Raw genomic sequence first — 19,551 nt, 5'->3', positions numbered from 1 at the left:
CTGAAAAACATGACTTTTAAACACACCTTTGATTTGTACATGGTAGTTTTATTGCTACCTTTTGTGTCAAATGGGTAATTCTGTGTAAATAGGTGCCATAATATGAAGTACAAACTCTTTCATATTTCAACAACTGATTATTATACTGATGAACTTTAGGTAACTCATTATGCTATATATTGTTATATATAGCACATTGGCATAATAATAATAGCATAATGCTATAACACATGTTATTGTAAAAATTGATTTTGAACACCACATTATGCAATATTAGGTACATTAGCTAGGGAATCAGCTGTTCTTATAGCTTAGCATCTAGCTGCTGATATAACATAGATGTAGGATTTTTTTGTTTTGTTCGATCTAATGCATATGTCTGTAAGGAATATAGATGTAAAAAAAGAAAGGAAAAGAAAAAAGAAATCAAACAAAATACGACAGTTTAACCTAAAACGACCACCGTGTAACGCTTGTACTTGAGATCAAATGTGTTCGATTAAGCGTTACACAACACCGGAAACAAGCGGCTGGTGTCACATAGAATTCTGTCCCCCGTGTCTGTGGCCTCTTACAGCGCTTAGTCAACATGGCCAGTGCGGTGTGTGCCAGATTCCTCCTTCAGAGATCAACACAGGGCTTTCTCTTCTCCAGGGCAGTGCCCCTCTCAAGGTACGTTAGGTTTTCATGAAGGCTTGTGATTCCTTTAAGCTGAGTCGCTTAGGCAACTGTCCTTAATTTTGACTTCCCTCCCCTCTGTAAATCCTGGGATATCATACGAGTTTGAGATGATCGATTACTAGCTAAATTTATTCAACAGAGTTGGTTTTGAGCCATATTTTGAACTTAGCATAAGTACCAGAAAAAGTACATTATTATTATTATCATCATCATCACACTAATTTTCATGGTGGCTTTACATTGTAGGTCATATTATTACATGGGATAACACTAACTTTTCTATTGACTGAGAGATACTGTTTGTTTATCAGTACAGTTAAAGCTGCACGAGGACTACAGCTGCAAATAACCTTATTTTTATTGTCTTTTTTATTAATCAGCTCATCATTAAGTCTAGAAATGACATAAAGTAGTGAATTGGCTCTAGCCACAAAAAACTACCATGCATGCATGGCAATATATAAATATATGTGAAAAAAATAATATATGCACATACAGAAAACAATGAAGTAACTAGTCACAAAAATGTATGTATGTTTTTTTTCTTTCTCTTTATCATATAAATTTGCCCTATAAATGTTGTTATGTGTGATTGATGATTGCTTAATTTGTTTTGTGAAGACACATATGGTTGTCTTGGGATATAACCAATGGATTTTCAGGTGGGCCACCTGTTGCAGATGGCATATACATACCATTTTGAGGTATGCACGTGTATTCTGGTGTATGTAAGTGCTGTTTTGTGCCTGATGAAAATCTCATTGAACAAAGCATTGCTCAGCAACAGTGAACAGTGAAACCATAAAAAAACAAAACAAAACAATGTTTCCTGTGTGGAGCTTTTTGGATGTGTAGACTTTTTTTCTTGTTATAACTCCCAAGATTCCAATTAGGAAAGAGCTCTAAGCCCGTGAGCCCACCAGACAACATCTCTGGCTCCATCTGGTGGAATCAGGCATTATTGTCACACTGTCTTCAGGCCAGGTCACCTCATGAGTCCCCTGCTGCGCTGATTTAAAAAACCAGCTGGCGAGTTGACAAGAAAGTGCAGAGCTTCACATCTCAGAAACAAAAGATTGCATAACGTGCTTAGATTTTTGTAGGAGTCAGGAAGAAAAAGTGTGAGAACAGGCTGAAATGCGCCGCAGCTCCTTAGACAAGCAGAAGTGTTTGTTTCTTGGCTGCCTATTTTCTGCAGAAACAGCCCTAAAGCTTCTGGCTTTCAGCCCTGTCAGTAGGTTGGCATGAGATTTTTGGCTTTTAAACTGGGCCACATGGCAACAGCTCTGCAGTGCAGTCTGTTTTCTGTGAAATGTAAAGCGATAGAGAAGATGGGAGACTGCTTACAGTTTTTCAAGTCACAAGCACTCATTGCAATATTAATACTCACAATAAATAATCGAAAATGATTAGTCTTGTGTACTTACTGTACCAGTCAAAAGTTTGGACACACCTTCTCAGTCAATGGTTTTTCTTTATTCTCATTATTTCTACATCGTAGATGAATACTGAAGACATCAAAACTATGAAACAACACAAATGGAATTATGTGGTAAACTAAAAAGATGTAAACAGAGCAAAATATGTTTAATATTTTACATTCCTCAAAGTAGCCACCGTTTGCTTTGATGACATCTTTGCACACCATTGGCGTTCTCCCAGCCAGCGTCATGAGGTCGTCACCTGGAACGCTTCTGCAACAGTCTTGAAGGAGTTCCCGTATAAGCTTAGTACTTGTTGGCTGCTTTTCCTTCTCCCTGCAGTCCAACTCATCCGAACCATCTCAGTTAAGTTCACGTCGGGTGATCGTCTGCTGCAGGACTCCATCACTCTCCCTCTTGGTCAGACAGCCCTCACATAGTCTGGAGGTGTGTTTTGGGTCCTCGTCCTGTTTAAAACCAAATGATGGTCCCATGAAGCACCAGCCAGATTTTTGTTGTTCCTTTGTTTGCACTTTTTCTTTGCTTACTACATCCTTCCATATGTGTTAATAGTTTTAAGTACTCATGTATAATGTTGAAAATGACAAAAATAAAGAAAAACCATTGAATGAGAAGGTGTGCCCAAACGTTCAGGTACTGTAATATGTTATTGGTTCTAACTTTGTTTACTGTCTTTTGTTCCAGCCCATTCCTGTCTCGTGCGCATAGATTGGGTCCCAGCGATGATGAAATGTACCAGCGCACCACAGTGTCCGTCATGCAGAAGGAGCCAGGAGGAGCGGTCATGATCCACAGCTACAGTTCTCAAGGATTCAACATTGATGGCAACAAGGTGTTTGGGCCCTGCGCTGTGCTGCCTCCTGCCATCCTCCAGTGGAACGTGAGATCAATAGTTTGTGTCATGTACTGCTTTGTATTTCATTACAACTTCTTTTCAAATGTTCTAAATCTCTCTCTCTGAAGGTCGGCAGTCATGAAGACATCACAGAAGAAAGTGTCTCACTTTTCCACATGGTTGAACCAAAAATAGGTAAAAATAAAGCCACTCTCACACACAGATGGGTGATAAATTTAAATAAAACCTGACATAAAGTGTGATGCTCACCATTTTTCTAAAAGATATGTTTGGTGTTTTGATGATGGTTGTGGAGATCACTGTTTAACACACTTTTTCACTGAAAAAAAAATGCATTTCACGTATTTTGTTGTTGTTCATGCAGAGATTCTTGTGCTGGGCACAGGTGCCCGGCTTGAACGAATCAACCCCTCAGTCCTTGCTCTGCTCAGGAGAAAAGGCATTGCTGTGGAGGTGCAAGACACGGTAAAGTATGCACAGTGTCTCAGTGTAGTAAGATGCATATACTCTTCCTGACAGTTTGAGAGACTTTGCCGAAGACATGAAGACCGTTTTACTGTCTGACCAACAACACTTTCAGACAGATGAGCTGCCCTAACTGACCTTTCTGTCTTCCTTTTTATCTCTTCTATGTTGCAGCCAAATGCATGTGCAACCTTCAACTTCCTGACCAGTGAGCGACGAGTGGCAGCCGCCGGTCTGATCCCTCCACCAATCAGCACGGCACTGGATTTGACACAGGAATAAGTGTTGTGATGCCAACAGAAACTGGGACTGATTTCTGCAGATGTAGGATAGAGGTTTGTGACTGATCTCAGGCCTGCTGGAGGGATGGTTGTTCTGCTTCTGCACGAAGCTTCCAAAGGAACAAATGCAGTGACATCCAGCTCTGAAGAAACTCACTACTGTATGTTTAGTTACAGGTATTATTTTCTGGAGATTAAGGTGTTAAAAGGAGCCCATTCTTGTGCACAAAGGATATATTTAAAAGCTTCCTATGCAAGAAAGAATAACTGTCATGAATTCAAAGTGTTTTCATGCATAGCACAAATGTATGACAACACCTATGGAATATTTATTATTTTGCAAGACGTCAGATAAAAGAAATCTGTATGTATAAAAGAAAGAATTCTCCGGTCTGAGTATGTCCCAGCCCCTCCACCCAAGGTGTTGGTAGTGACTGTCCTTCATCTGGCTAAGCCTCTTTACTCCGTGCGTCCTCTGCCCCCAGCAGCGCCGCCGCCAACAAGCTGCCTGTGTGCAGCACATGACATCATTCAGTGGCTTTGTCCTTCTCACACATAAGCTCCATAGATAAGCGAATCCACAAATCCTCTGCACATCATCTCTAATCATCTGCCTCTGCGCCACATGCCCAGAGAGCTGTATAATTACTTTTCACCTGAACGTTTGTGCCACTGATTGATGCTTTAAGGAAAAAACAAGAAGATTTCCAGTCACACTGGCTCCAGTTAAATCTTTGTCCAGTTATGTAAAATGATGCATTCAGCTACCTCAGAGTTGATGAGTTGTTAGGCGAAGATGACAGGAATTATGTAAGAAGCTTATTTCAGATTTTCACAAAGCCATTGTGCTCAGGATTTGGCTTTGATGGTGTGAACAATAAAACCTCAGAACTGTGTAGCACAAAAAAAGGTTGTGTTGATGGTAACAGGGTACTTTTTCTCATACCAAAACAATGCAGATGCAAAAGAATGAAACTTACAAGGGTCGAAAGAAGAATAAGATGTTTTCCAAACTGTTCACCAAAAGGAGAAATTAAATAAATGAGAGGGAAAAAAACACCCAACAGTTACATAGTACACACAATTAATTTACTCTACATGCTACATAACACCCTCAGCTTTACAGCTGTGCAGAAGTAAAATCATCCATTAAGTCATTATGGCTCCCCATTTGGTCCTGGCGTTGCAAGTCTTTCTCAGTTATCGTCGGAGTTGTGAGACTGGTGTCTGGATCTTCCGAAGCAGAGCTCTGCTCCTGTGATTCGGTGATACATGTCTTTGATGTCCTCACACTCATTCACAAAGTGGTTTGTAGCGTCATATGAGCGAGACACAAAAATCTAGTGAAGACAGAGAAGAGAGGAGAAATCTGACCACCACACTTCACCACATCTTGTTTTATTTTGATTTGTTTGATTTGATTTGATTTTTTTTACCTGACTCTTTTTCCCATCTTCATTGGGAACGAGCAGTTTGCAGACTGAAACAAATCTGGATTCAATATGGTGACAGGAAACAACATCAGTTAAATGTTTCTGAATGGAATTTCACATTTGCAAACAGTGTGATTAAAGACTAAAAGCATCACTAACTTCTGCATGATGGGCTCCAGAAGGTCCAGCCCTGGCTGAACTTCCTTCTCTGGGTTGCTGGTCTCTACAGTCGTGCTCACTGTGGCGATGTACACCCCATCTGAGGCCACATTGTGGGCATAGGACACCACAGATATGTAAATGTCTGCATGGACACAGAGAAAATAAGTCAGTGTGGTCAACTTTCAACCAAAATATTTCATTTGTATCTGCGCATAATTTGGCAGTTTAATTAAGCACTACATATGAAACACTGATTTATCTTTCATGCTTTGACAGGAAAAAAAAAAACAGACAAAACACCTGATTTCCTGTTGAGTTGTGCTTGAGGGATGATGATTTGACAGGAGCTGGCCTCGTGGGTGTTTTTAACTGGGTGATTTAACAAACAGATGACTCTTATCACGCGCCCCACTTTCCTCACTCGATTAGGAACGTAGCTCGGGTCGCAGATGAGCTGTTTACAGTGGAACAGCTGTGAAAGAGACAGAGAGACACAATCCCTGAGCGCACAGTGGTGCCCCAAATTCTTTGCAACTTCTCTACCCTCCCTCCAAAAATCACTCGCCTTCCCATCAGATTTCACAGCGTTCACTTTGCCGTTGTCCATCACAATCTCATCCACCGCTCTGTTCAGCAGGAACGTTCCTCCGTACTCTGCGCTCAGTCTGAAACACACAGGAGTTGCTTCAGCCTGATCCCACTGCACTGAATGTAACATGAAGACAAACTGGAACTTGTCTTGAGAAATTTGAGAAGTTATTTTGTAACCTGGCAAATCCCTGTGGTAATTCTCCCAGGCCGTACACAGGGTAGATATATGGACTGGTGCTGTGGCGGGACAGAGACTCTGAGTACAGCTTGATCCGTGTGATGGTTTCCAAACACGGCTGGTCCAAGTAACTACAGGTTCACCGGGAGACAGGAAGTGAGACCGTGTAGGTTTTAACTTGAAGGATCACCTGTCATCATGTGTTTAAGTTCCTGTGACTGACCTGTCACTGCTGTGTAAGGCTATGGCATGACCTGTGAACTCCATGACATCCAGTCCCAGGTCAAAGCGGCTGAACAGGTCCCGTGTTGTTGTTCTCTTAGGATCCATGTCCTGGTAAGTCCGAGGATTTCTCACGTCAAAGTTCAGCGCAAAGAGCAGCAGCTTCTTGAACCTTCTCTTATCAAACATGCCCATCAGATCTGAAACATAAATGTCCCCTTGAACATTATTAAAGGAGCTGCAAATGTGCAACTTTGCAACAACTTTATTTATCACCTGAAGCATGAGCCTCTTCCTCCGTGCCTGGTACTTTGTGCACTTTGCCTGCTTTGTGCACATAGCTGCCTTCAACTACTTTGAAATCCAGATACCGAGTGACCTCAGTGTGCACCAAGATTTTCACCAGCTCACCTAATGCAAACACACAGCAGAGAAAACAGAAAATGACACAGAAATTCACGCCGAAACAATGCAAACAAAATGCACAAATAAAAAAGCAGACAACAGGCACTGGGCTCTCACCGTTGGCAAGAAAGAATTTGGGGATAAGGTCAATGTTCCACTCCTTTCCACGGCCCATAGACTTAGCAGGACCTGGAACCTTAAACCTCTTGTACAGCTGTAAATGTAGAAGAAGTATTCAATAGTAAACACCAGTAGTAAAATGGAGGATGTGCACGTCTGCTCGTATTATTTGTGTTTGTGTGAACACACCTGCTCAAGGGGAGAAATGGATGCACTCTCTCCTCCATAGTAAGGATTCTTGTCAATGTGAAGGACCTTTTTCCCACTTTGAGACATTAAACCAGACAGGATGCATTCCTGAGACAGACAGGGGGTTGACAGTAAAGTGCGCTGTCAGGACAAGGATCAACACTTGCAAAGTGATGTCATCTAATTGTTGGAAATCCTTTAATGAGCCAACAGGACCGCAGAAGGTCTGCATATGAATGATGAGTTAAATTGTGACCATATTACTCATGAACAAACTTAACCACTGCCTCCACTCTCAACTATGCAAGGGTGAGAATAGTTTAGGGGAAAAAATGAAAGAACAGGTCATTCGTACAGTTTTAGCTCTCAGTGCAGAATGTTAATCTAGGTAATGATGATTATTCTGAGTGATTATTCATTTCTTGGCATGTGTGAATAAAATTTAGGTCATAACACTAATCCAATCTTTGGTCAATGAAAAAAGAAGTTTTGGTAAAATCTACACTCTTTTTTGCTATAAATACCACAGTGGGTGTAATGCCTCCTCCCACAGTAGCCTATATACTTTATAATACATAGTTTTCTTACCTTAAGTCCAGTTCCGAGGACAATAATATCATATTCCTGCATCTCTCTGACTGTTTCTCACCACCTCACTGAGTCCCAGTGCTTTTCCCGAGTGTAGTGTGACTGTTGCAGTATTGTGAATATGTGTGTGTATGTATGTATGTGTGTGTGCGGGGGGCATGTGCATATTTGTACACACAGAGAGACACCAGTATGATGATGATAAGTGACAGTAATTGCTTTGTGTTCCCCTTTGCCATAATCCTCTTAGGACTGGCACGTGTGTGTGTGTGTGTGTGTGTGTGTGTGTGTGAGAGAGAGAGAGAGAGAGAGTGAGAGAGAGAGAGAGAGAGATGGCAGAAGAGGTGGGTTTTCCAGATTCAGGTATTAAATGAATACGGTGTGATAAGGGGTGGAAGATGTATTCAGATCTGCCATTCAAATTTCATCTGCAAAATACAGTAAACATATCAAAAGTAAAAATAAAATAAAAGTACTGGTTCTGCTTTGGGTCTGACGCTGACGTGCAGCAAAAAACTCAGTTACCCATCATGTCAAGAGACGATGCTGTTGCGCTTATTAATAACACCACGGCACTCGGGCGCCGTGGTACAAAATAGTTGTGACTGCTGGCGCCGACTCCGCCCACCCAGGCGGGTTCCGGCCCACGCTGTGTAACTTTGAAAGCGCCGTTGATGCGTGAACTTCCTGTCGCTGGCATTTTCGTATCCTCCAACTTTACCGTTTGACTGAGGAGTTGAGTAAATGAGAGACATGTCTTCATCACCAACAGTAAGTGGTGCAGTTTAAGTACTTGACGTGATAAATAATATCTGGTCCCAGATTTCGCCATGGAATTAACGTTAGCACCTTAACTGCCGCCAGTTTTTTCCAGTTTCAGTTTTATCTAGCTTATCGTTACAGTAACGTTAAGTTAGCTATTACTTTAACTAACACATGCTAGCTAGTTGATTCTTTATGGCGACGTAACATTTGCTAGTACCGAAGACAGCTGAATTACTTTAGTACTAGGAATAGCATGTGACAACAATCGTTGAAACATCTAGAGTGTAAAATTAGCCGAGAACAAAAGAGGTGTGTCAGTTGCTCACACCCAGCTCTGTGACATGGGACACATGTCTATTACCTTAGATAGCTAGCTACTGTCTCTAGCCTCAAATGCACATACATAAAGAAGGTTACATCTCGCTTATTGTTCACAACAGATCTGCAAATCTGTCTGGAAGTAATGTTCAACATATTAGAGAAAGGCTGGTTAAAAGAGTGAAAGTTAAAATTACCCCTTGCTCCGACTGCCACATGTTTCTATAGTGGAAGTAAATATAAACGCAGAATAACCAGACACTCACAATGTTGAGAAGACAGTAATTCAGTAAGCGCTACACTCAAAGTCAGTGATGTCCTCCATCTTTCTTCTGGATGTTGAGCTGTAGTTATTCTTTGTATTAAACTGGAATCGTTTTTGCCTCAGTTTTCAGGTAAAGACCCAAACCAACACAAGAGAGTATCTGTTAAATCCAATCCTGGATTCCTGGAGCGACTCAGTGAAACTGCAGGAGGAACAGTCGTTGGTGTCGGCCTGTTTTTCCTCTCAATTTATATTCTCTTCACCAATGAGGTAAGAAGCACCCACTCAGTGGAAAACAGTTGGTATTCATGAAGATCACATTAAATCAACAATGCACACTATTCAAGTCAAAGTGAGATTGTCATGTTATGTTGCATGTTAATGTAACAGCAGACTAACACAGCATATGTCTCTGTTTCTGTGTTCAGGGACGGGCTCTGCAAACAGCATTGTCCCTGGATGAGGGTCTGTCTCAGGTCGTGTCATTGGGACCTTTCTCCAGCCTCGACCTGCAGAACAACAACCGTTTAGTTCATCTGTCTGCACAGCTGAGAACCTCACAGGTAGACTGAACTCCATCTTTATTTATAGTTTGGACTCTGTTGTGTCCAGCGACTGTCTCCAATCACACATTAATAATGACTTCTCCTTAAATTATAAAGTCTCAAGCAAACAACTAGGGATCAGACTCAACACTTTGCATATACATACATTTATTACTGATGTAAACCTGATGCCTACACAATATTTATTGTTTTGACTAAAGGTCAAGCCTTTCCCATCTGTATGTATATTAAATAAACTATTTATTTAATGTGCAATCAAGTTTCTGTGGAGACAAGGGATCAGTACAATGGAATAACACATACGTACAAATGCAACAGGAGAGGGGACCAGAATGGGAACTTTTGAAACATCTCAATTGTTTTTGACCAAGTCATCTACCTGTGTCTGTTTAGCCCCTACACGACCCCAACTACAGAGTGGTGGTGCAGGCAGTGAAGCTGAAGAGGCAGGTGGAGATGTATCAGTGGGTGGAGTACCAGGAGAGCAAGTGAGTCTTTTCTCTGCGTGTGTCAACATTCAGGGTGGGGTGGGGGTCAGGTGTAAAAATGTACGCTATATACAGTGAGCTCGTTACTGTGCGACCAATTTCAGGGACTACCAAGAGAACGGTGAGACCAAAACTGAGACAACGTACACCTACAGTGAGTTTGTTGGTTTTATCAAGGCTCTGTTTTGTAACATGTCATGCTTCAATCTGACTCAAGCTGTGTGAATTGTTTTGATGTAACTCCTTTTCCTCAGACACTGAGTGGAAATCAGAGTTGATCAACAGTCGTAATTTCGATGAGGAAATCGGCCACCAGAACCCAAGGTACTCGATGTTTTAGAAGATTATTCTGTTGTACTCTGTGGCATTAGAAATATCATTTTTGCCTGTTTGTGTGCAGCACATCTTCAGTTTAATCTCTAAATCTTAGTGCCATGGCGGTGGAGAGTGTCACAGTGGTGGCTCCTGAAGTCAGAGTTGGAGCTTTCATTCTGTCTAAAGGTATCTGATATACACCCAGAAATTAAACAGGTGCTATGTTGTATGTCACACTGATTATCCATCACTTATTATTTGGTTATCCTTAGGCCTGGTGGAGGAGATAAATAACTTCCAGACACTCAGATTGAGGGATTTTACTGCCTTTAACTTGGACCCCTTTCTCAGCATTGATGACGATTATTTCTATCACACTCAACACCCACGCAGGCCGGAGGTGAGCATCATGATGTTCTCCCACATATATAAACCTCTGGCCTCCACATCGGTGCAGTTATCAAGCTCAAGTTTTATTTGTTTGTTTTTTTTTGTAAGGTTGGTGATGTGCGTGTGAGATTCTCCTTCGCTGGACTAAGCGGTGAGACGTCTCACCTGGGCCCACCTCAAACTGTGAGTGCTGCAGATGACCAATCGCAATATTCATTTCACTCATGATGACACATCAGTGGATCATTGACTTAGAGCATTTTCTGCATGCATTTCCGCTGTGGCCTTACCGTATAATGATAAATATCACACTCAATGAAATATTTTAATTTTTGATGCATCACAATCAGTCCATGATAAACAAACTGAACTGTTTATGATTAGTTGGTGGACTAGTTGATCAGCAGAAAATGAAGCAACTGTGTTCAGATACTCAAATTAGTGGATTTTTAGCTGGACATTTGCTGCTGTGAAATGTACAGACAGCAGCTGAAATATACTAAAATGTATGTAATTTAGTTAAGTGTGTGTGTGTTGTTGTTGAGGTGGAGGTGAAGGTGTAAAAGTGCAGTGTGCAGTGGCTCATAGTTCTCACAGTCTCTCACTGCAGTGAGGGGCTGCTGGGGGTGATAGCTCTGACAGCTCTGGGGAAGAAGCTGTCCCTCAGTCTGTTGGTGGTGGTGTGGATGTTCCTGTACAGCTTTCCTGATGGAAGCGGTACAAACAGTCTGTGGCCCGGATGGCTGGGGTCCGTGGCGATGGATCTTCCCCTCTTCCTGACCCGGCCTTCATATATAGAGTCAAGGTCAGGAAGGGGGCAGCCCACGATGCCCTGTGCAGTTTTAACCACCCGTGCCAGTTGTTTCCTCTCCTGTGCCGTGCAGCTGCCATACCACACTGTCACACTAAGGCAGAGGATGCTTTCAATTGTGGCCCTGTAAAAGTTGACGAGCAACCGAGAGGAGAATCCAGCCCGTTTCAGTATCCTGAGGAAGAAGAGCCTTTGTTGTGCCTTCTTCACCAGGCGGGAGGTGTTCATGGACCAGGAGAGATCAGATGTGATGTGGAGGCCCAGGAACCTGATGTTGTCCACACGCTCCACCACTTCTCCGTCCATGAGGAGGGGGGCGTGATCCGTCTTTCTGGACCTCCTGAAATCCACACTGACCTCCTTGGTCTTCCCTGTGTTCAGCACCAGGTTGTTGGCTGAACACCACTGGGTGAGCTGGCGTATCTCCTCTCTGTAGTGGGTCTCGTCGTTATTTGAGATGAGACCCACTACTGTAGTGTCGTCCGCATACTTCACGACTGTGTTGGTGGGGTGTATGGCAGCACAGTCATGAGTAAACATGGTGAAGAGGGTTGGGCTGAGCACACAACCCTGTGGCGTGCCCATGCTGAGGACCAGAGGGGATGATGTTGCGCTCCCTATTCTCACCACCTGAGGCCTGTTGGTGAGAAAGTCTCTGATCCAGTGGCACAGAGACGCAGGCAGACCCACTGCGTGTAGCTTCAGCGCCAGCTTGTCTGAAAGCTGAGCTAAAGTCTACAAATAGCATCCTGGCGTAGGTGTTGGGCTGCTGCAGGTGGGTCAGGGCTGTGTGCAGGGTGATGGAGACAGCATCCTCTGTGGACCGATTCCCTCTGTAGGCGAACTGAAGGCTGTCTAGGTCCGAGGGGATGAAGCCACTGATGTACCTGAGAAGAATCCGCTCAAAACACCTCATGATTACCGGGGTCAGAGCAACAGGCTGGTAGTCATTCAGGCAGGTGATGGATTTTTTTCTTAGGTACCGGAATGATGGTGGAGGACTTGAGGCACTCAGGAACCATAGACAGCTGCAGGGACAGATTGAAGATGTCCAGGAACACTCCTGCTAGCTGGTCAGCGCATGTCCTCAAAGTCTTGCCTGAAACCTCATCTGGTCCTGCAGTTCTGCGGGTGTTGATCCTCCTCAGGGTGGATGTCACCTGGTGCTGCTGCAGGACGAGGGGCTGGTGCTGCTCCTCCAGCCAGGGTAGGTGTGTGGCTTCTCTGCTGCCTGATGTGTCGAAGCGGGCAAAGAAGCTGTTTAAGGTGTCAGGCAGGGTGGGGTCGTGGCTGGCGAGCTGAGTGTTAGGCTTGTAGTCTGTCATGGTTCTGATGCCTCTACACATGTTCTGTGGGTTGTTGGTATTGAAGTGATCCTCAATTTAGTTTTTGTACCGGAGCTTGGCCTGCTTGATTCCTTTCCTCAGCTCTGCTCGAGCCCTGCTATAAGCCAGCCTGTCACCAGCTCTGTAGGCAGTATCCTGGGCTTTCAGCAGAGACCGCACTGTGCTGTCCAGCCATGGTTTCTGGTTGGGAAACACAGTGATGGTCTTAACGGGGAGGACAGCAGGGGGGGGGCAGGGTCCGAAGTCTGTGATGTGGACGGGGAGGAACAGTCCAAAACCCAAAGATGTTCAGTTCACTGTCACAAAAAGAAAAGTGGCATATCCTACATTTGACAAGCTGGGACCAGGGAATATTTGGCATTTTTGCTGGAAAATAGCCGAACTGATAACACTGCTGATCAAATTGGTTGCAATTAATTTTCTGACTATTTGACTAATTGTTTCAGGCCAAATTGAAACTATTACTTTCTACACATACTGTTAAAGTTTACATCCTGCTTTTCAGATGCCGCTAAAAACGATAACTGTTTTTCAGGTTAGTATTGTAGCCATGCAGAGGGGGGAGCAGCTGATGCCTTTTCGAACCAAATCAGGAGACACCTTGGAGATCCTGTACCTGGAGGAGCTCTCTGCAGAGGTCAGTGTGGATTTTCATTTCTTGTTTCTGGTTAATTAATTTTAATTTGTTATGAGGAAAAAAAAAAGTGTGTTAAAATATTCTAACCCACGTGTGTCTAGTTGACACATTTTTTCCACCTGGTCCACGGTTCTGGTCGTTGATGCAGTAATGTTTTCTGTAGGAGGTTTTTGCGAAAGAACAGCAGCACAACAGTATGAAGACATGGGGACTCAGGGCTGCAGGCTGGGCCCTCATGTTCCTTAGTATTCAGCTGACCATGCGTATCATCTACACATTGGGTAATCACTCAGTGCTGCTGTACATCTATATCACACCTGTATTTCTTTGCCTGCATCTCTCTAACATCCTCCCTTGTGTGCCCACAGTGGATTGGGTCCCTGTTCTCAGAGAGCTCGTGTCTGTGGGGCTGAAGATCTTCGCCTTGTGTGTCTCCTGCTCTCTGTCTCTTCTCACCATCGGTGTAGGTTGGCTTTTTTACCGACCGTTGGTGGCTGCTGCTCTTGGAGCACTAGCTCTGCTTCCAGTGTTTCTCGCCCGCTCCGGACTTCCAGCCAAGAAGAACGAGTGACAATGGAACTGATGACAACAGTTTCTGATGCCTGGCTGTCGCCGTCCATCGGAGGTGTCAGACAGTATTGTGTGCAGCTGTTTTTTTCACAGCCGAGTTACAAACCACATAGGACTTTCTTAGCTAAAACAGACATTCTGCGTGCATGTGTGTGTGTGTGGTTCTGATATGTATCATAATTGGTTTAATCCAAATTCAGTGTTTCATTGATATTAATTGTTACAACGGACAACACTTTAGTGTTTAGTGGATGAAGAAAAAAAACTCACATCAGCCACCACTGATGTCCTATCACACACAAGTGGAAGCTGTTTTTGTTGTTGCCACCTTCAGACGGCAGATTTGATCAGATGTGGCCTTTTAAAAAATTCATGCACCCCTGCAAAGCCTCACTGTGTTCTCACTTCTTTTTTTTTTGCTTGAAACTGCGCTGCGAAGCCGCTTTGATCCTTAATTTTCTTGCTCACAATGACCAATGCAAGATTGCTGAAGTCTCATTTTAACTGTAAATATAACTCGCCAAAGACTTTTTTCTCTCTCTCCACTCAGCTTATACTCAGTATATTTACTCACCACCCAGTTTGTTTGGTGCATCTAACTAAATCTAATGCAGTCTAATACAACTGCTTTCATTAATTCTCCCTGCATAAAGGTTGTAATGTTCAATGTACAATTGAGTTTTCGTTTGGAAAATGATAAGCATTAATTCTTCTTCAAAGCACTTTGTCTGGACAAACAGTCTTTGTAAAATGCCAAACACCTGTGGATCTAAAATTTTGTTGTATTGTTTGTATGTATGCAATGTATGTTAAATGAAGCACTTTTTGTATCTGTCAACTTCAGACCTTGACTTCTGCCTCATTTCCAGTTGGGGTGCAAGTCAAGATGGCCTGAAAGTACCAAGGCCAATAAGTGAAGCCTGAACCTTAGCTTTTGCAGATACCAATGTTTCTTTAGAATTGAGAACTTTTTTTTTAATTTACCTTTTATACAGCGTCCAAACTTTTGTGGAATTAGGGTTGTAAATTAGAAACTGTGGCACTGCTATATTTTGTCCACATACCTACGAATTCATTTTTGTGAACCAATTGAAGGAATATTCCTTCCGAAATCTGCAAAAAGACTGATATCAAATTTGCTGTGCATGCTGAAAAAGTTTTATCCTTGGAAACCTTTTCCCCGAACCCTGCTTAAAATCTTTATTTTGTATTCCAAGTGGGCGTATATAACCCATTCATGTCATTCAGTGTCAAGCAAGTGATACAAATGATCAAGATTCTTACAAAGTAATTTATTACACAAAACACTAAGTTTCCATTTGCGTTTTAACAAAATGAGTTTCCAGTCTCATACTGTGCATGTGATCATAATGCACGTAGAATTTGTAAATGAAGCACACAAACAAATTTCGACTTCATGTGTGCATCTGTTTGTTGAAGTAAAGGACTTTGGGTCACAGTGTACAGGTACTTCACCCTAGTTGGCTGTGGAAACATTCCTCAGATCAGCAGGCAGGGCTTAAGCACTTCACTGTGGATGGCAGGTATGACACAACGGGCCCCCTGGCTGACCTCTTTGATTACATAGTACATGTTGGTAAAGGAGGTTTCATTATGGCAAATTTACTCAAGTACAAAAAAGTATTTTCCATAACCTCAAAATTGAATACTGACAGAACCTGACTACTTTTGTTTAAGACAAAAAAAGTAAAAGCATTACACCTTTAGTAAAAACTGGGGAGAACAGTCTTTTGTGTGGGTGTGTTTGGGGGTAGGTTTCACTTAATGCTCCTTCTTCTTTCCCCCTGTAGGAAGCAGTCCTTGTGCCCCCATTTACAGTAGGACACATTTACCGTTCTTCTTTCTCCGCCTGGCCTGTAGTGCAGCCCTGGTGGCCATCTCGAACACTTCCCTCACACCATCCTTTGTTTTTGCAGAGCACTCCATGTATCCAAAGGCACCGATCCTGTTAGCCATGTCCCTTCCATCTTCTGGTTTCACAGGTTCCTGAATAAAATATCAGGAGGATTTTTAGGAAATAGCCACTTATCAGTGGGAGAACGTTTATGTGTTTGTTTTGAAATTTGTACCTGCTTCATTTTGGCAAGCTCCCTCCGGGTGTGCTCATCATTACGCAGGTCCTTTTTATTTCCCACCAGGATAATGGGAACATTGGGGCAGAAGTGTTTCACCTCAGGAGTCCACTTCTCAGGGATATTCTCTACATAAGGGGACAAAAGACACCATCAGTCACAACGAAGACACAGCAAGAGGGTGCATGTAGGGGAGATGAATCAAAAGGAGCAGAAACTGTAAATTAGAGAACATTCTTGATGTCTGCAGAAGTCCCTCACAAATCTTGTGTTTGTGTGTGTCCAGTTGTATTGTACAGGAGCGAACAAAAAACAGACACACAGCGTGATATAATAACTGGAGGAATCAAGGACAAATGTGCCAACATGCTTAACCATGTCCAAAAGCTATTTTGTTTGTGGCTGGTTCTAACATGACATTAATAGAGTTCAAATCTCTAACTGGTCTGTCGACTTACCTCCTATTTATTCAACAATATACCTGTTAATTGAAGCTATGTATGAACTGTATTTCTTCTTGGCTCAAAATCATCTTGTACTATAAACAAACACACACTGTCAGCTCTCCATTTCAACTTACCAAGACTGTCAGGGCTGTCGATGGAGAAGCACATGAGAATGACATCAGTGTCTGGATAGGAGAGTGGGCGCAGCCTGTCATAGTCTTCTTGACCTGCTGTATCCCAGAGTGCTAACTCGACCTGCCATAAGAGTTAAGAAGTTATCAACCACCTGAAGCCAAATCATGTTCAGCGTGGTTCAGGACTATAGCTTTGACAAGATGCTAACCTAATGAGTGCATACAACCAAATATCCTGAACTGAGGAATATAACCGAGTATTACTCTACTACTGATATGGTGCACATTAAAACCACACCCCAATGACTCTGATTAACCAGTTATACAGGTACATCAGCCAGGACTCCATGGTCTCTCCATGCTGCTCAATTGTTGCACAGATGACCGGGATAATGATACCAGTATGTGAAGTTAATCAAATTAAATTAAAATCAGGAATTTGAATGTTATGGATTTAAGTGTCAATGTTAGCATTGAACAGAAATAATTCCTTTTCTCATTCACTTCTCAAAATATAATGGACAGCCAGTTGTGTCGTGTATAGTGAGCAGCAATTTCTGCATCTCTAAAATCAGATGCATAGGATTGAGGGATTGTGATGAAAAAGTGGTTTACATACCATGGAGACTACTTTTCCTTACCATTGTGGGATTGTTTAAAATTGCACTTCATAGTGCACAAGTTTCACACTCATACACAAATAAAATGGTGGGACAATGAATAAAACAGGATATATATATGTATTCAGTAGAAGTGATTTCTGACAGAGCCAGAGAGAGCGAGCCGAATAGATTTCTTTTTTTTCTTTAAACACACAGAATAGAATACCATTCATTAAATAATTACCCAAAAGACTTAAGACTTAGAGAATTAGAGCTGTTATTAAGACTGATTCATGCTTTGTTAAATACTCATATCCTCAACAAGACTTTCATCAGTCCATATCCTGAGGATCAAGTATTTATATTTAATCAACACATCACATATAACCTGTGCCATTGTTTGTGAGAGGAAGTAGAGAGACAATACAACCATCATTCAGCAGTTCTTGTAATCAGATGCCAAGTTACATAATGCTGATTCTGGCCTGAAATGTGAGGAGAGCAAATGTATTCGTACCTGTTTGCTATCAACTTCAATGTCAGCAACGTAGTTCTCAAACACTGTAGGCACATAGACCTCTGGAAACTGGTCCTTACTGAACACAATGAGCAGGCAGGTCTTTCCACAGGCTCCATCTCCCACTATGACCAGCTTTTTCCTGATTGCTGCCATAGCTGCAAACAAGAAACAGAATACAAACAGAAAACAGCAAAGGCTACAGCATTAGAACACTTCATCTACAACAGTGATGGCCATTTTTTGCATTCAGGCATTGTGCAACTACTGCCACCACCGCCTGTGAGAAACTATGAGCAGCCAGCAACGTTAACCTTCAGCTGTGTTGACACAACGCCAGACTTGTCTGAAAACACCACACGAGGCTATCTATTTAGCTTTCTGTAGCAACACCAACATCCCGACTGTTTACACTCAGTCAACTGCAGAGTATGTTTAATATATGGAAGTACACATGAACAACATAAAAAAGTTGAGAGCCCACGACTTTTTTGTTGGCTTTGATTTAAACGTTAAGTCCGACTAAAAACCCTCTTCCGTGATGATACATTTCCGCTCCAGTGTTTCTGACCCATCCCGGCGTCAAGCTTGGCAAATTATTCCGTTTATACGTTTGTCCCAGATCACCATTAAATCACTACCTTAACTAACCTAAACAATGACTGCTGATAGCTGGTATCAACATATAATTAGGAATCATTGTAGTGTAAGATAACCTATATTTTAGTTCATGTTAAGATAGCGTAGAGTTTCTGTTTACAAAAGGCTTGACGCTAGCCATTGCAGCTAACCAGCTAGCGTTAGCCGGATATGTGGCTAGTACGCTAAGTTTACATCTTTATGGTATCATTCAAAGGTGGTGCCGGATACATGAACGGTACAGTTGTTATATAACGCATCTAATGTCACAGGGTAGGTTTGTGGTTGCTTTCTAACTACTCAGCCAAACTTCGTTTTTTTCTTTAAGTCACAAACCGGCACAGCTAGCTAGCTAGCTACCCAGGATAACCTTAGCATAACGGAAATCAACGCGACTTTATCGCTCCGTTAGCTAGCTGCCTAGCGTAAGCAAAATATCGGAAGAAAATATAAATTAACAAAATACGTGTCGCGATATATTGCCAATAAAACATACCGACAAGGTACCGCGACCCTACTTTGTGTCTAAACATCACATGCTTACCGAATGATTGGTTTAAAATCTATCCAATTGGTTTCAAATAGTGCTTTGTTGGCCTCCGTCGCTGCTCCCTGACTTCACCGCTGATGCTGGAGGATTAACAGGAGGGAAGTGAGGGGGTGGGGAGAGCATAACAATACACTGCTATGTCAACATTAAAAATTATGTTTTAAAAAATATAATGAACTAGAATAATAATAATAATAATAATATTAATAATAGAAATAAGACTAATGATGATGATTATTATTAGCACTGATAGTATCAAATGTTGCATACTTTAACACACCTAATATCAGTTTGTATGTATTTTTTCTTACATGTCTATAGCCCCTTTCTAGATTCAATACAAAACATGTTTTGTATATGTTAGGTCGGACCTGCAGTGAATTAGATTGGCCCATATGCAATGATGGAAAGAAACATTTTCTCTAAGTACTGTATTAATTACAATTTTGAGGTACCATGGCCAAAATTAGCCTGCTTTGGGCCACC

At 42.2% G+C, this 19,551-nt stretch overlaps 4 protein-coding genes across 4 annotated transcripts; 2 read left to right on the top strand and 2 right to left on the bottom strand.

Annotated features, from left to right (window-relative positions):
* Positions 1-567: 567 nt before the first annotated feature.
* Positions 568-4,655, top strand: ndufaf3 (NADH:ubiquinone oxidoreductase complex assembly factor). The gene is made up of 5 exons (XM_041949719.1): positions 568-672; positions 2,808-3,003; positions 3,087-3,153; positions 3,344-3,444; positions 3,619-4,655. The coding sequence occupies exons 1-5, from the start codon at positions 590-592 to the stop codon at positions 3,724-3,726; spliced, it is 555 nt and encodes a 184-aa protein (XP_041805653.1). The 5' UTR covers positions 568-589; the 3' UTR covers positions 3,727-4,655.
* zgc:112334 (uncharacterized protein LOC619199 homolog) lies at positions 4,109-7,729 on the bottom strand. Its single transcript, XM_041949469.1, has 11 exons — positions 7,614-7,729; positions 7,026-7,133; positions 6,834-6,930; positions 6,588-6,722; positions 6,313-6,511; positions 6,089-6,220; positions 5,886-5,985; positions 5,621-5,792; positions 5,318-5,462; positions 5,162-5,216; positions 4,109-5,065 (listed from the first exon to the last, which is right to left on the bottom strand). Exons 1-11 carry the CDS (start codon positions 7,653-7,655, stop codon positions 4,922-4,924), a joined length of 1,329 nt encoding a protein of 442 aa, XP_041805403.1. The 5' UTR covers positions 7,656-7,729; the 3' UTR covers positions 4,109-4,921.
* A 523-nt stretch (positions 7,730-8,252) lies between these two features.
* LOC121615227 (transmembrane protein 43) lies at positions 8,253-14,927 on the top strand. Its single transcript, XM_041949494.1, has 12 exons — positions 8,253-8,384; positions 9,085-9,231; positions 9,390-9,524; positions 9,921-10,015; positions 10,120-10,169; positions 10,270-10,339; positions 10,446-10,516; positions 10,603-10,730; positions 10,829-10,903; positions 13,413-13,514; positions 13,678-13,795; positions 13,883-14,927. The coding sequence occupies exons 1-12, from the start codon at positions 8,358-8,360 to the stop codon at positions 14,083-14,085; spliced, it is 1,221 nt and encodes a 406-aa protein (XP_041805428.1). The 5' UTR covers positions 8,253-8,357; the 3' UTR covers positions 14,086-14,927.
* Positions 14,928-15,357: 430 nt separating this feature from the next.
* LOC121615371 (transforming protein RhoA) lies at positions 15,358-19,162 on the bottom strand. Its single transcript, XM_041949708.1, has 5 exons — positions 19,060-19,162; positions 17,877-18,034; positions 16,758-16,878; positions 16,175-16,305; positions 15,358-16,091 (listed from the first exon to the last, which is right to left on the bottom strand). Exons 2-5 carry the CDS (start codon positions 18,030-18,032, stop codon positions 15,918-15,920), a joined length of 582 nt encoding a protein of 193 aa, XP_041805642.1. The 5' UTR covers positions 18,033-18,034; positions 19,060-19,162; the 3' UTR covers positions 15,358-15,917.
* Positions 19,163-19,551: the final 389 nt, after the last annotated feature.

This window comes from Chelmon rostratus, chromosome 2, assembly GCF_017976325.1.
Source record: "Chelmon rostratus isolate fCheRos1 chromosome 2, fCheRos1.pri, whole genome shotgun sequence".
NCBI classification, from domain to species: Eukaryota; Metazoa; Chordata; class Actinopteri; order Chaetodontiformes; family Chaetodontidae; genus Chelmon; species Chelmon rostratus.
This window is presented reverse-complemented; position numbering and strand designations above follow the sequence as displayed.

What these genes read in the sequence shown, in the direction of transcription:
- LOC121615371 (XM_041949708.1), bottom strand. Translation starts at nt 18,032, where the DNA reads ATGGCAGCAATCAGGAAAAAGCTGGTCATAGTGGGAGATGGAGCCTGT. An exon ending in TTGAAGTTGATAGCAAACAG is followed by an intron (nt 16,879 to 17,876) that starts GTACGAATACAT and finishes CTCTTATGGCAG; the next exon opens with GTCGAGTTAGCACTCTGGGA. An exon ending in AGCTTGCCAAAATGAAGCAG is followed by an intron (nt 16,092 to 16,174) that starts GTACAAATTTCA and finishes TATTTTATTCAG; the next exon opens with GAACCTGTGAAACCAGAAGA.
- zgc:112334 (XM_041949469.1), bottom strand. Translation starts at nt 7,655, where the DNA reads ATGCAGGAATATGATATTATTGTCCTCGGAACTGGACTTAAG. An exon ending in GGAAGAGGCTCATGCTTCAG is followed by an intron (nt 6,512 to 6,587) that starts GTGATAAATAAA and finishes TTTATGTTTCAG; the next exon opens with ATCTGATGGGCATGTTTGAT. An exon ending in CTGGAGCCCATCATGCAGAA is followed by an intron (nt 5,217 to 5,317) that starts GTTAGTGATGCT and finishes TATTGAATCCAG; the next exon opens with ATTTGTTTCAGTCTGCAAAC.
- ndufaf3 (XM_041949719.1), top strand. Translation starts at nt 590, where the DNA reads ATGGCCAGTGCGGTGTGTGCCAGATTCCTCCTTCAGAGATCAACACAG. An exon ending in CTGCCATCCTCCAGTGGAAC is followed by an intron (nt 3,004 to 3,086) that starts GTGAGATCAATA and finishes CTCTCTCTGAAG; the next exon opens with GTCGGCAGTCATGAAGACAT. An exon ending in CATGGTTGAACCAAAAATAG is followed by an intron (nt 3,154 to 3,343) that starts GTAAAAATAAAG and finishes TTGTTCATGCAG; the next exon opens with AGATTCTTGTGCTGGGCACA.
- LOC121615227 (XM_041949494.1), top strand. Translation starts at nt 8,358, where the DNA reads ATGAGAGACATGTCTTCATCACCAACA. An exon ending in ACATGTCTTCATCACCAACA is followed by an intron (nt 8,385 to 9,084) that starts GTAAGTGGTGCA and finishes TTTTTGCCTCAG; the next exon opens with TTTTCAGGTAAAGACCCAAA. An exon ending in CACAGCTGAGAACCTCACAG is followed by an intron (nt 9,525 to 9,920) that starts GTAGACTGAACT and finishes GTGTCTGTTTAG; the next exon opens with CCCCTACACGACCCCAACTA.